The sequence below is a fragment of the Lampetra fluviatilis genome, chromosome 64 (assembly GCF_964198595.1).
Source record: "Lampetra fluviatilis chromosome 64, kcLamFluv1.1, whole genome shotgun sequence".
Taxonomy (NCBI): Eukaryota; Metazoa; Chordata; class Hyperoartia; order Petromyzontiformes; family Petromyzontidae; genus Lampetra; species Lampetra fluviatilis.
Window position 1 is genome coordinate 3,986,339 of NC_136338.1, and position 16,456 is coordinate 4,002,794.

At 52.7% G+C, this 16,456-nt stretch overlaps 1 protein-coding gene across 1 annotated transcript in view; it reads left to right on the forward strand.

Annotated features, from left to right (window-relative positions):
- The window catches only part of PTPRQ (protein tyrosine phosphatase receptor type Q), a 111,718-nt gene that overhangs the window by 45,774 nt on the left and 49,488 nt on the right, over window positions 1-16,456 (forward strand). Inside the window, 1 exon segment of the mRNA XM_078882250.1 lies at window positions 1,116-1,185. Within this exon segment, the coding sequence (XP_078738376.1) occupies window positions 1,116-1,185 (70 nt within the window).

Sequence of the window (16,456 nt, forward strand, 5' to 3'; positions counted from 1 at the left end):
CTCTCAATAGCTCACGAGCTCATTCACTCACTCGCTCGCTCTCTCACTCGCTCGCTCTCTCACTAGTACGCTCTCTCACTCGCTCGCTCTCTCACTAGTACGCTCTCTCACTCGCTCGCTCATTGACTCATTCGCTCTCTCAATAGCTCACGAGCTCATTCACTCACTCGCTCTCTCATTAGCTCGCTCACTTACTCGCTCACTAGCTCACATGGCCTGTCACTCACTCACTTACTCGCTGACTCGCTCACATGGCCTGTCACTCACTCACTTACTCACTCACTAGCTCACATGGCCTGTCACTCACTCAGTAGCTCGCTGACTTGCTCACATGGCCTGTCACTCACTCACTTACTCGCTCACTAGCTCACATGGCCTGTCACTCACTCACTTACTCGCTCACTAGCTCACATGGCCTGTCACTCACTCACTTACTCGCTGACTCGCTCACATGGCCTGTCACTCACTCACTTACTCACTCACTAGCTCACATGGCCTGTCACTCACTCAGTAGCTCGCTGACTTGCTCACATGGCCTGTCACTCACTCACTTACTCGCTCACTAGCTCACATGGCCTGTCACTCACTCACTTACTCGCTCACTAGCTCACATGGCCTGTCACTCACTCACTTACTCGCTGACTCGCTCACATGGCCTGTCACTCACTCACTTACTCACTCACTAGCTCACATGGCCTGTCACTCACTCAGTAGCTCGCTGACTTGCTCACATGGCCTGTCACTCACTCACTTACTCGCTCACTAGCTCACATGGCCTGTCACTCACTCACTTACTCGCTCACTAGCTCACATGGCCTGTCACTCACTCACTTACTCGCTGACTCGCTCACATGGCCTGTCACTCACTCACTTACTCACTCACTAGCTCACATGGCCTGTCACTCACTCAGTAGCTCGCTGACTTGCTCACATGGCCTGTCACTCACTCACTTACTCGCTCACTAGCTCACATGGACTGTCACTCACTCACTTACTCGCTGACTAGCTCACATGGCCTGACACTCACTCGCTCACACGCTCACTCGCTCATTCACTCAGTTGGCTCTCACAGTCGCTCCTCACCCTCACCGCGCTCACCGTCCCGCCGCGTGTAGGTGCGTGCGGTGAACGGGGCGGGTCCTGGGCCCTGGTCTGGTGAGCGAGTGGTGAGCACGGGCATCATGGGTGAGTGTCACTACTCACCATACACTCACCACGCACTCACTACTCACTCACTGCATGGGCATCATGGGTGAGTGTCACTACTCACCATACACTCACCACGCACTCACCACTCACTCGCTACGCACCATACACTCACCACGCACTCACTACTCACTCACTACTCACCATACACTCACCACGCACTCACCACTCACTCGCTACGCACCATACACTCACCACGCACTCGCTACTCACTCACTGCATGGGCATCATGGGTGAGTGTCACTACTCACCATACACTCACCACGCACTCACCACTCACTCACTGCTCACCATACACTCACCACGCACTCACCACTCACTCACTGCTCACCATACACTCACCACGCACTCACCACTCACTCACTGCTCACCATACACTCACCACTCACTCACCACGCACTCACTACTCACCATACACTCACCACGCACTCACTACTCACTCACTACTCACCATACACTCACCACTCACTCACCACGCACTCACTACTCACCACTCACTCACCACTCACTCACTGCTCACCACTCACTCACTACTCACCATTCACTCACCACTCACTCACCACTCACTCACTGCTCACCACTCACTCACCACTCACTCACTGCTCACCACTCACTCACCACTCACTCACTGCTCACCACTCACTCACCACTCACTCACTACTCACCATTCACTCACCACTCACTCACCACTCACTCACTGCTCACCACTCACTCACTACTCACCATACACTCACCACTCACTCACCACGCACTCACTACTCACCACTCACTCACCACTCACTCACTGCTCACCACTCACTCACTACTCACCATTCACTCACCACTCACTCACCACTCACTCACTGCTCACCACTCACTCACCACTCACTCACTGCTCACCACTCACTCACCACTCACTCACTGCTCACCACTCACTCACCACTCACTCACTACTCACCATTCACTCACCACTCACTCACCACTCACTCACTGCTCACCACTCACTCACTACTCACCATACACTCACCACGCACTCACCACTCACTCACTGCATGGGCATCATGGGTGAGTGTCACTACTCACCATACACTCACCACGCACTCACCACTCACTCACTACTCACCATACACTCACCACGCACTCACTACTCACTCACTACTCACCATACACTCACCACGCACTCACTACTCACTCACTGCATGGGCATCATGGGTGAGTGTCACTACTCACCATACACTCACTACTCACTCACTACTCACCATACACTCACCACGCACTCACCACTCACTCACTACTCACCATACACTCACCACGCACTCACCACTCACTCACTGCTCACCATACACTCACCACTCACTCACTGCATGGGCATCATGGGTGAGTGTCACTACTCACCATACACTCACCACGCACTCACTACTCACTCACTACTCACCATACACTCACCACGCACTCATCACTCACTCACTGCTCACCATACACTCACCACGCACTCACTACTCACTCACTACTCACCATACACTCACCACGCACTTGCTACTCACTCACTACTCACCATACACTCACCACGCACTCACTACTCACTCACTACTCACCATACACTCACCACGCACTCACCACTCACTCGCTACTCACCATACACTCACCACGCACTCACCACTCACTCACTACTCACCATACACTCACCACGCACTCACCACTCACTCGCTACTCACCATACACTCACCACTCACTCACTACTCACTCACTACTCACCATACACTCACCACTCACTCACTACTCACCATACACTCACCACTCACTCACTACTCACTCACTACTCACCATACACTCACCACTCACTCACTGCTCACCATACACTCACCACGCACTCACTACTCACTCACTACTCACCATACACTCACCACGCACTCACTACTCACTCACTACTCACCATACACTCACCACGCACTCATCACTCACTCACTGCTCACCATACACTCACCACGCACTCACTACTCACTCACTACTCACCATACACTCACCACGCACTCACCACTCACTCGCTACTCACCATACACTCACCACGCACTCACCACTCACTCGCTACTCACCATACACTCACCACGCACTCATCACTCACTCACTACTCACCATACACTCACCACGCACTCACCACTCACTCACTACTCACCATACACTCACCACGCACTCACTACTCACTCACTACTCACCATACACTCACCACGCACTCACCACTCACTCGCTACTCACCATACACTCACCACGCACTCACCACTCACTCGCTACTCACCATACACTCACCACGCACTCACTACTCACTCACTACTCACCATACACTCACCACGCACTCACCACTCACTCGCTACTCACCATACACTCACCACGCACTCACCACTCACTCGCTACTCACCATACACTCACCACGCACTCACCACTCACTCACTACTCACCATACACTCACCACGCACTCACCACGCACTCACCACTCACTCACTACTCACCATACACTCACCACGCACTCGCTACTCACTCACTACTCACCATACACTCACCACGCACTCACCACTCACTCACTACTCACCATGCACTCACCACGCACTCGCTACTCACTCACTGCTCACCATACACTCACCACTCACTCACCACTCACTCACTACTCACCATGCACTCACCACGCACTCACCACTCACTCACTACTCACCATGCACTCACCACGCACTCACTACTCACTCACTACTCACCATACACTCACCACGCACTCACCACTCACTCACTACTCACCATGCACTCACCACGCACTCACTACTCACTCACTACTCACCATGCACTCACCACGCACTCACTGCTCACCATACACTCACCACGCACTCACCACTCACTCACTACTCACCATACACTCACCACGCACTCACCACTCACTCACTACTCACCATGCACTCACCACGCACTCACCACTCACTCACTACTCACCATGCACTCACCACGCACTCACCACTCACTCACTACTCACCATACACTCACCACGCACTCACCACTCACTCACTACTCACCATGCACTCACCACGCACTCACCACTCACTCACTACTCACCATACACTCACCACGCACTCACCACTCACTCACTGCTCACCATACACTCACCACGCACTCGCTACTCACTCACTACTCACCATACACTCACCACTCACTCACTACTCACTCACTACTCACCATACACTCACCACGCACTCACCACTCACTCGCTACTCACCATACACTCACCACTCACTCACTACTCACTCACTACTCACCATACACTCACCACTCACTCACTACTCACCATACACTCACCACGCACTCACTACTCACTCACTACTCACCATACACTCACCACGCACTCATCACTCACTCACTGCTCACCATACACTCACCACGCACTCACCACTCACTCACTGCTCACCATACACTCACCACGCACTCACTACTCACTCACTACTCACCATACACTCACCACGCACTCATCACTCACTCACTGCTCACCATACACTCACCACGCACTCACTACTCACTCACTACTCACCATACACTCACCACGCACTCATCACTCACTCACTACTCACCATACACTCACCACGCACTCATCACTCACTCACTGCTCACCATACACTCACCACGCACTCATCACTCACTCACTGCTCACCATACACTCACCACGCACTCATCACTCACTCACTGCTCACCATACACTCACCACGCACTCACCACTCACTCACTGCTCACCATACACTCACCACGCACTCACCACTCACTCACTGCTCACCATACACTCACCACGCACTCACCACTCACTCACTGCTCACCATACACTCACCACGCACTCATCACTCACTCACTACTCACCATACACTCACCACGCACTCACCACTCACTCACTACTCACCATACACTCACCACGCACTCACCACTCACTCACTACTCACCATACACTCACCACGCACTCGCTACTCACTCACTACTCACCATACACTCACCACGCACTCACCACTCACTCACTACTCACCATACACTCACCACGCACTCACTACTCACTCACTACTCACCATACACTCACCACGCACTCACCAATCACTCACTACTCACCATACACTCACCACGCACTCGCTACTCACTCACTACTCACCATGCACTCACCACGCACTCACTACTCACTCACTACTCACCATACACTCACCACGCACTCACCACTCACTCACTGCTCACCATACACTCACCACGCACTCACTACTCACTCACTACTCACCATACACTCACCACGCACTCACCACTCACTCACTGCTCACCATACACTCACCACGCACTCGCTATTCACTCACTACTCACCATACACTCACCACTCACTCACTACTCACTCACTACTCACCATACACTCACCACGCACTCACCACTCACTCGCTACTCACCATACACTCACCACTCACTCACTACTCACTCACTACTCACCATACACTCACCACTTACTCACTACTCACCATACACTCACCACTCACTCACTACTCACTCACTACTCACCATACACTCACCACTCACTCACTGCTCACCATACACTCACCACGCACTCACTACTCACTCACTACTCACCATACACTCACCACTCACTCACCACTCACTCACTACTCACCATACACTCACCACGCACTCGCTACTCACTCACTACTCACCATACACTCACCACTCACTCACTACTCACTCACTACTCACCATACACTCACCACGCACTCACCACTCACTCGCTACTCACCATACACTCACCACGCACTCACCACTCACTCGCTACTCACCATACACTCACCACTCACTCACTACTCACTCACTACTCACCATACACTCACCACTCACTCACTACTCACCATACACTCACCACTCACTCACTACTCACTCACTACTCACCATACACTCACCACTCACTCACTACTCACCATACACTCACCACGCACTCGCTACTCACTCACAACTCACCATACACTCACCACTCACTCACTACTCACCATGCACTCACCACGCACTCACCACTCACTCACTGCTCACCATACACTCACCACGCACTCACCACTCACTCACTACTCACCATACACTCACCACGCACTCACTACTCACTCACTACTCACCATACACTCACCACGCACTCACCACTCACTCACTACTCACCATACACTCACCACGCACTCACCACTCACTCACTGCTCACCATACACTCACCACGCACTCATCACTCACTCACTACTCACCATACACTCACCACGCACTCACTACTCACTCACTACTCACCATACACTCACCACGCACTCACCACTCACTCACTACTCACCATACACTCACCACGCACTCACCACTCACTCACTGCTCACCATACACTCACCACGCACTCGCTACTCACTCACTACTCACCATGCACTCACCACGCACTCACCACTCACTCACTACTCACCATGCACTCACCACGCACTCACTACTCACTCACTACTCACCATACACTCACCACGCACTCACCACTCACTCACTACTCACCATACACTCACCACGCACTCGCCACTCACTCACTACTCACCATACACTCACCACGCACTCACTACTCACTCACTACTCACCATGCACTCACCACGCACTCACTACTCACTCGCTACTCACCATACACTCACCACGCACTCACCACTCACTCACTGCTCACCATACACTCACCACGCACTCACTACTCACTCGCTACTCACCATACACTCACCACGCACTCACCACTCACTCACTACTCACCATACACTCACCACGCACTCACCACTCACTCACTGCTCACCATACACTCACCACGCACTCACTACTCACTCACTACTCACCATGCACTCACCACGCACTCACCACTCACTCGCTACTCACCATACACTCACCACGCACTCACTACTCACTCACTACTCACCATGCACTCACCACGCACTCACCACTCACTCGCTACTCACCATACACTCACCACGCACTCACCACTCACTCACTACTCACCATACACTCACCACGCACTCACTACTCACTCACTACTCACCATACACTCACCACGCACTCACCACTCACTCACTGCTCACCATACACTCACCACGCACTCACCACTCACTCACTACTCACCATACACTCACCACGCACTCACCACTCACTCACTACTCACCATACACTCACCACGCACTCACCACTCACTCACTACTCACCATACACTCACCACGCACTCACCACTCACTCGCTACTCACCATACACTCACCACGCACTCACCACTCACTCGCTACTCACCATACACTCACCACGCACTCATCACTCACTCACTACTCACCATACACTCACCACGCACTCACCACTCACTCACTACTCACCATACACTCACCACGCACTCACTACTCACTCACTACTCACCATACACTCACCACGCACTCACCACTCACTCGCTACTCACCATACACTCACCACGCACTCACCACTCACTCGCTACTCACCATACACTCACCACGCACTCACTACTCACTCACTACTCACCATACACTCACCACGCACTCACCACTCACTCGCTACTCACCATACACTCACCACGCACTCACCACTCACTCGCTACTCACCATACACTCACCACGCACTCACCACTCACTCACTACTCACCATACACTCACCACGCACTCACCACGCACTCACCACTCACTCACTACTCACCATACACTCACCACGCACTCGCTACTCACTCACTACTCACCATACACTCACCACGCACTCACCACTCACTCACTACTCACCATGCACTCACCACGCACTCGCTACTCACTCACTGCTCACCATACACTCACCACTCACTCACCACTCACTCACTACTCACCATGCACTCACCACGCACTCACCACTCACTCACTACTCACCATGCACTCACCACGCACTCACTACTCACTCACTACTCACCATACACTCACCACGCACTCACCACTCACTCACTACTCACCATGCACTCACCACGCACTCACTACTCACTCACTACTCACCATGCACTCACCACGCACTCACTGCTCACCATACACTCACCACGCACTCACCACTCACTCACTACTCACCATACACTCACCACGCACTCACCACTCACTCACTACTCACCATGCACTCACCACGCACTCACCACTCACTCACTACTCACCATGCACTCACCACGCACTCACCACTCACTCACTACTCACCATACACTCACCACGCACTCACCACTCACTCACTACTCACCATGCACTCACCACGCACTCACCACTCACTCACTACTCACCATACACTCACCACGCACTCACCACTCACTCACTGCTCACCATACACTCACCACGCACTCGCTACTCACTCACTACTCACCATACACTCACCACTCACTCACTACTCACTCACTACTCACCATACACTCACCACGCACTCACCACTCACTCGCTACTCACCATACACTCACCACTCACTCACTACTCACTCACTACTCACCATACACTCACCACTCACTCACTACTCACCATACACTCACCACGCACTCACTACTCACTCACTACTCACCATACACTCACCACGCACTCATCACTCACTCACTGCTCACCATACACTCACCACGCACTCACCACTCACTCACTGCTCACCATACACTCACCACGCACTCACTACTCACTCACTACTCACCATACACTCACCACGCACTCATCACTCACTCACTGCTCACCATACACTCACCACGCACTCACTACTCACTCACTACTCACCATACACTCACCACGCACTCATCACTCACTCACTACTCACCATACACTCACCACGCACTCATCACTCACTCACTGCTCACCATACACTCACCACGCACTCATCACTCACTCACTGCTCACCATACACTCACCACGCACTCATCACTCACTCACTGCTCACCATACACTCACCACGCACTCACCACTCACTCACTGCTCACCATACACTCACCACGCACTCACCACTCACTCACTGCTCACCATACACTCACCACGCACTCACCACTCACTCACTGCTCACCATACACTCACCACGCACTCATCACTCACTCACTACTCACCATACACTCACCACGCACTCACCACTCACTCACTACTCACCATACACTCACCACGCACTCACCACTCACTCACTACTCACCATACACTCACCACGCACTCGCTACTCACTCACTACTCACCATACACTCACCACGCACTCACCACTCACTCACTACTCACCATACACTCACCACGCACTCACTACTCACTCACTACTCACCATACACTCACCACGCACTCACCAATCACTCACTACTCACCATACACTCACCACGCACTCGCTACTCACTCACTACTCACCATGCACTCACCACGCACTCACTACTCACTCACTACTCACCATACACTCACCACGCACTCACCACTCACTCACTGCTCACCATACACTCACCACGCACTCACTACTCACTCACTACTCACCATACACTCACCACGCACTCACCACTCACTCACTGCTCACCATACACTCACCACGCACTCGCTATTCACTCACTACTCACCATACACTCACCACTCACTCACTACTCACTCACTACTCACCATACACTCACCACGCACTCACCACTCACTCGCTACTCACCATACACTCACCACTCACTCACTACTCACTCACTACTCACCATACACTCACCACTTACTCACTACTCACCATACACTCACCACTCACTCACTACTCACTCACTACTCACCATACACTCACCACTCACTCACTGCTCACCATACACTCACCACGCACTCACTACTCACTCACTACTCACCATACACTCACCACTCACTCACCACTCACTCACTACTCACCATACACTCACCACGCACTCGCTACTCACTCACTACTCACCATACACTCACCACTCACTCACTACTCACTCACTACTCACCATACACTCACCACGCACTCACCACTCACTCGCTACTCACCATACACTCACCACGCACTCACCACTCACTCGCTACTCACCATACACTCACCACTCACTCACTACTCACTCACTACTCACCATACACTCACCACTCACTCACTACTCACCATACACTCACCACTCACTCACTACTCACTCACTACTCACCATACACTCACCACTCACTCACTACTCACCATACACTCACCACGCACTCGCTACTCACTCACAACTCACCATACACTCACCACTCACTCACTACTCACCATGCACTCACCACGCACTCACCACTCACTCACTGCTCACCATACACTCACCACGCACTCACCACTCACTCACTACTCACCATACACTCACCACGCACTCACTACTCACTCACTACTCACCATACACTCACCACGCACTCACCACTCACTCACTACTCACCATACACTCACCACGCACTCACCACTCACTCACTGCTCACCATACACTCACCACGCACTCATCACTCACTCACTACTCACCATACACTCACCACGCACTCACTACTCACTCACTACTCACCATACACTCACCACGCACTCACCACTCACTCACTACTCACCATACACTCACCACGCACTCACCACTCACTCACTGCTCACCATACACTCACCACGCACTCGCTACTCACTCACTACTCACCATGCACTCACCACGCACTCACCACTCACTCACTACTCACCATGCACTCACCACGCACTCACTACTCACTCACTACTCACCATACACTCACCACGCACTCACCACTCACTCACTACTCACCATACACTCACCACGCACTCGCCACTCACTCACTACTCACCATACACTCACCACGCACTCACTACTCACTCACTACTCACCATGCACTCACCACGCACTCACTACTCACTCGCTACTCACCATACACTCACCACGCACTCACCACTCACTCACTGCTCACCATACACTCACCACGCACTCACTACTCACTCGCTACTCACCATACACTCACCACGCACTCACCACTCACTCACTACTCACCATACACTCACCACGCACTCACCACTCACTCACTGCTCACCATACACTCACCACGCACTCACTACTCACTCACTACTCACCATGCACTCACCACGCACTCACCACTCACTCGCTACTCACCATACACTCACCACGCACTCACTACTCACTCACTACTCACCATGCACTCACCACGCACTCACCACTCACTCGCTACTCACCATACACTCACCACGCACTCACCACTCACTCACTACTCACCATACACTCACCACGCACTCACTACTCACTCACTACTCACCATACACTCACCACGCACTCACCACTCACTCACTGCTCACCATACACTCACCACGCACTCACCACTCACTCACTACTCACCATACACTCACCACGCACTCACCACTCACTCGCTACTCACCATACACTCACCACGCACTCATCACTCACTCACTACTCACCATACACTCACCACGCACTCACCACTCACTCACTACTCACCATGCACTCACCACGCACTCACCACTCACTCACTGCTCACCATACACTCACCACGCACTCACCACTCACTCGCTACTCACCATACACTCACCACGCACTCATCACTCACTCACTACTCACCATACACTCACCACGCACTCACCACTCACTCACTACTCACCATGCACTCACCACGCACTCACCACTCACTCGCTACTCACCATACACTCACCACGCACTCATCACTCACTCACTACTCACCATACACTCACCACGCACTCACCACTCACTCACTACTCACCATGCACTCACCACGCACTCACCACTCACTCGCTACTCACCATACACTCACCACGCACTCATCACTCACTCACTACTCACCATACACTCACCACGCACTCACCACTCACTCACTGCTCACCATACACTCACCACGCACTCATCACTCACTCACTGCTCACCATACACTCACCACGCACTCATCACTCACTCACTGCTCACCATACACTCACCACGCACTCACTACTCACTCACTACTCACCATACACTCACCACGCACTCACCACTCACTCACTACTCACCATACACTCACCACGCACTCACCACTCACTCACTGCTCACCATACACTCACCACGCACTCATCACTCACTCACTGCTCACCATACACTCACCACGCACTCATCACTCACTCACTGCTCACCATACACTCACCACGCACTCACTACTCACTCACTACTCACCATACACTCACCACGCACTCACCACTCACTCACTACTCACCATACACTCACCACGCACTCACCACTCACTCACTGCTCACCATACACTCACCACGCACTCACCACTCACTCGCTACTCACCATACACTCACCACGCACTCACCACTCACTCACTGCTCACCATACACTCACCACGCACTCACCACTCACTCACTACTCACCATACACTCACCACGCACTCACTACTCACTCACTACTCACCATACACTCACCACGCACTCACCACTCACTCACTGCTCACCATACACTCACCACGCACTCACCACTCACTCACTGCTCACCATACACTCACCACGCACTCATCACTCACTCACTGCTCACCATACACTCACCACGCACTCACTACTCACTCACTACTCACCATGCACTCACCACGCACTCACCACTCACTCACTACTCACCATACACTCACCACGCACTCATCACTCACTCACTGCTCACCATACACTCACCACGCACTCACTACTCACTCACTACTCACCATGCACTCACCACGCACTCACCACTCACTCACTACTCACCATGCACTCACCACGCACTCACTACTCACTCACTACTCACCATACACTCACCACGCACTCACTACTCACTCACTACTCACCATACACTCACCACGCACTCACTACTCACTCACTACTCACCATGCACTCACCACGCACTCACCACTCACTCACTACTCACCATACACTCACCACGCACTCACTACTCACTCACTACTCACCATACACTCACCACGCACTCACTACTCACCATGCACTCACCACGCACTCACTACTCACTCGCTACTCACCATACACTCACCACGCACTCACCACTCACTCACTACTCACCATACACTCACCACGCACTCACCACTCACTCACTGCTCACCATACACTCACCACGCACTCACTACTCACTCACTACTCACCATACACTCACCACGCACTCACCACTCACTCACTACTCACCATACACTCACCACGCACTCACCACTCACTCGCTACTCACCATACACTCACCACGCACTCACCACTCACTCACTGCTCACCATACACTCACCACGCACTCACCACTCACTCGCTACTCACCATACACTCACCACGCACTCATCACTCACTCACTACTCACCATACACTCACCACGCACTCACCACTCACTCGCTACTCACCATACACTCACCACGCACTCACCACTCACTCACTACTCACCATACACTCACCACGCACTCATCACTCACTCACTACTCACCATACACTCACCACGCACTCACCACTCACTCACTGCTCACCATACACTCACCACGCACTCACTACTCACTCACTACTCACCATACACTCACCACGCACTCGCTACTCACTCGCTACTCACCATACACTCACCACTCACTCACTACTCACTCACTACTCACCATACACTCACCACTCACTCACTACTCACTCACTACTCACCATACACTCACCACGCACTCATCACTCACTCACTACTCACCATACACTCACCACGCACTCGCTACTCACTCACTACTCACCATACACTCACCACGCACTCACCACTCACTCACTGCTCACCATACACTCACCACGCACTCACTACTCACTCACTACTCACCATACACTCACCACTCACTCACTACTCACTCACTACTCACCATACACTCACCACGCACTCGCTACTCACTCACTACTCACCATACACTCACCACTCACTCACTACTCACTCACTACTCACCATACACTCACCACGCACTCACCACTCACTCGCTACTCACCATACACTCACCACGCACTCACCACTCACTCGCTACTCACCATACACTCACCACTCACTCACTACTCACTCACTACTCACCATACACTCACCACTCACTCACTACTCACCATACACTCACCACTCACTCACTACTCACTCACTACTCACCATACACTCACCACTCACTCACTACTCACTCACTACTCACCATACACTCACCACGCACTCACCACTCACTCGCTACTCACCATACACTCACCACTCACTCACTACTCACTCACTGCATGGGCATCATGGGTGAGTGCCGCAAAGGGGACACTCACCACTCGCTACTCACCACTCACTCACCACTCACTCACCACTCACTCACCACTCACCACTCACTCACCACTCACCACTCACTCACCACTCGCTACTCACCACTCACTCACCACTCACTCACCACTCACCACTCACTCACCACTCGCTACTCACCACTCACTCACCACTCACTCACCACTCACTCACCACTCACCACACACTCACCACTCGCTACTCACCACTCACTCACCACTCACTCACCACTCACTCACCACTCACCACTCACTCACCACTCACCACTCACTCACCACTCACCACTCACTCACCACTCACCACTCACTCACCACTCACTCACCACTCACCACTCACTCACCACTCACTCACCACTCACCACTCACTCACCACTCACTCACCACTCACTCACCACTCACTCACCACTCACCACTCACCACTCACTCACCACTCACCACTCACTCACCACTCACTCACCACTCACTCACCACTCACTCACCACTCACCACTCACCACTCACTCACGACTCACCACTCACTCACCACTCACTCACCACTCACCACTCACTCACCACTCACCACTCACTCACCACTCACCACTCACTCACCACTCACTCACCACTCACTCACCACTCACCACTCACTCACCACTCACCACTCACTCACCACTCACCACTCACTCACTACTCACTCACTGCACACTCACCACTCACTCACCACTCACTCACCACTCACTCACCACACACTCACCACTCACTCACCACTCACTCACCACTCACTCACTACTCACCACTCACTCACCACTCACTCACCACTCACTCACCACTCACCACTCACTCACCACTCACTCACCACTCACTCACCACTCACCACTCACTCACCACTCGTTCACTGCTCACCACTCACTCACCACTCACTCACCACTCACTCACCACTCACCACTCACTCACCACTCACTCACCACTCACTCACCACTCACTCACCACTCACCACTCACTCACCACTCGTTCACTGCTCACCACTCACTCACCACTCACTCACTACTCACCACTCACTCACCACTCACTCACCACTCACTCACCACTCACTCACTACTCACCACTCACTCACCACTCACTCACCACTCACTCACCACTCACTCACTACTCACTCACCACTCACTCACTACTCACTCACTACTCACCACTCACTCACCACTCACTCACCACTCACTCACCACTCACTCACTACTCACCACTCACTCACCACTCACTCACCACTCACTCACCACTCACCACTCACTCACCACTCACCACTCACTCACCACTCACTCACCACTCACTCACCACTCACCACTCGTTCACTGCTCACCACTCACTCACTCACTCACCACTCACTCACCACTCACCACACACTCACCACTCACTCACCACTCACTCACCACTCACTCACTACTCACTCACTACTCACCACTCACTCACCACTCACTCACCACTCACTCACTACTCACTCACCACTCACTCACTACTCACTCACTACTCACCACTCACTCACCACTCACTCACCACTCACTCACCACTCACTCACTACTCACCACTCACTCACCACTCACTCACCACTCACTCACCACTCACTCACTACTCACCACTCACTCACCACTCACCACTCACTCACCACTCACTCACCACTCACTCACCACTCACCACTCGTTCACTGCTCACCACTCACTCACTCACTCACCACTCACTCACCACTCACCACACACTCACCACTCACTCACCACTCACTCACCACTCGTTCACTGCTCACTGACCACTCTCTCACCACGTGCCACTCACTTACTGCTCACCACTCACTGACTACTCACCACTCGTTCACTGCTCACTCACTACTCACCATTCACTCACCACTCGCTCACATTTGTCTTTGTTGTGGTTGTTGTTGTTGTTGTAGTTTTTGTTGTGGCTGCCCCCAGCCCCCCCAGTGTTGCTGGGGCTGCCCGTGGTTGTT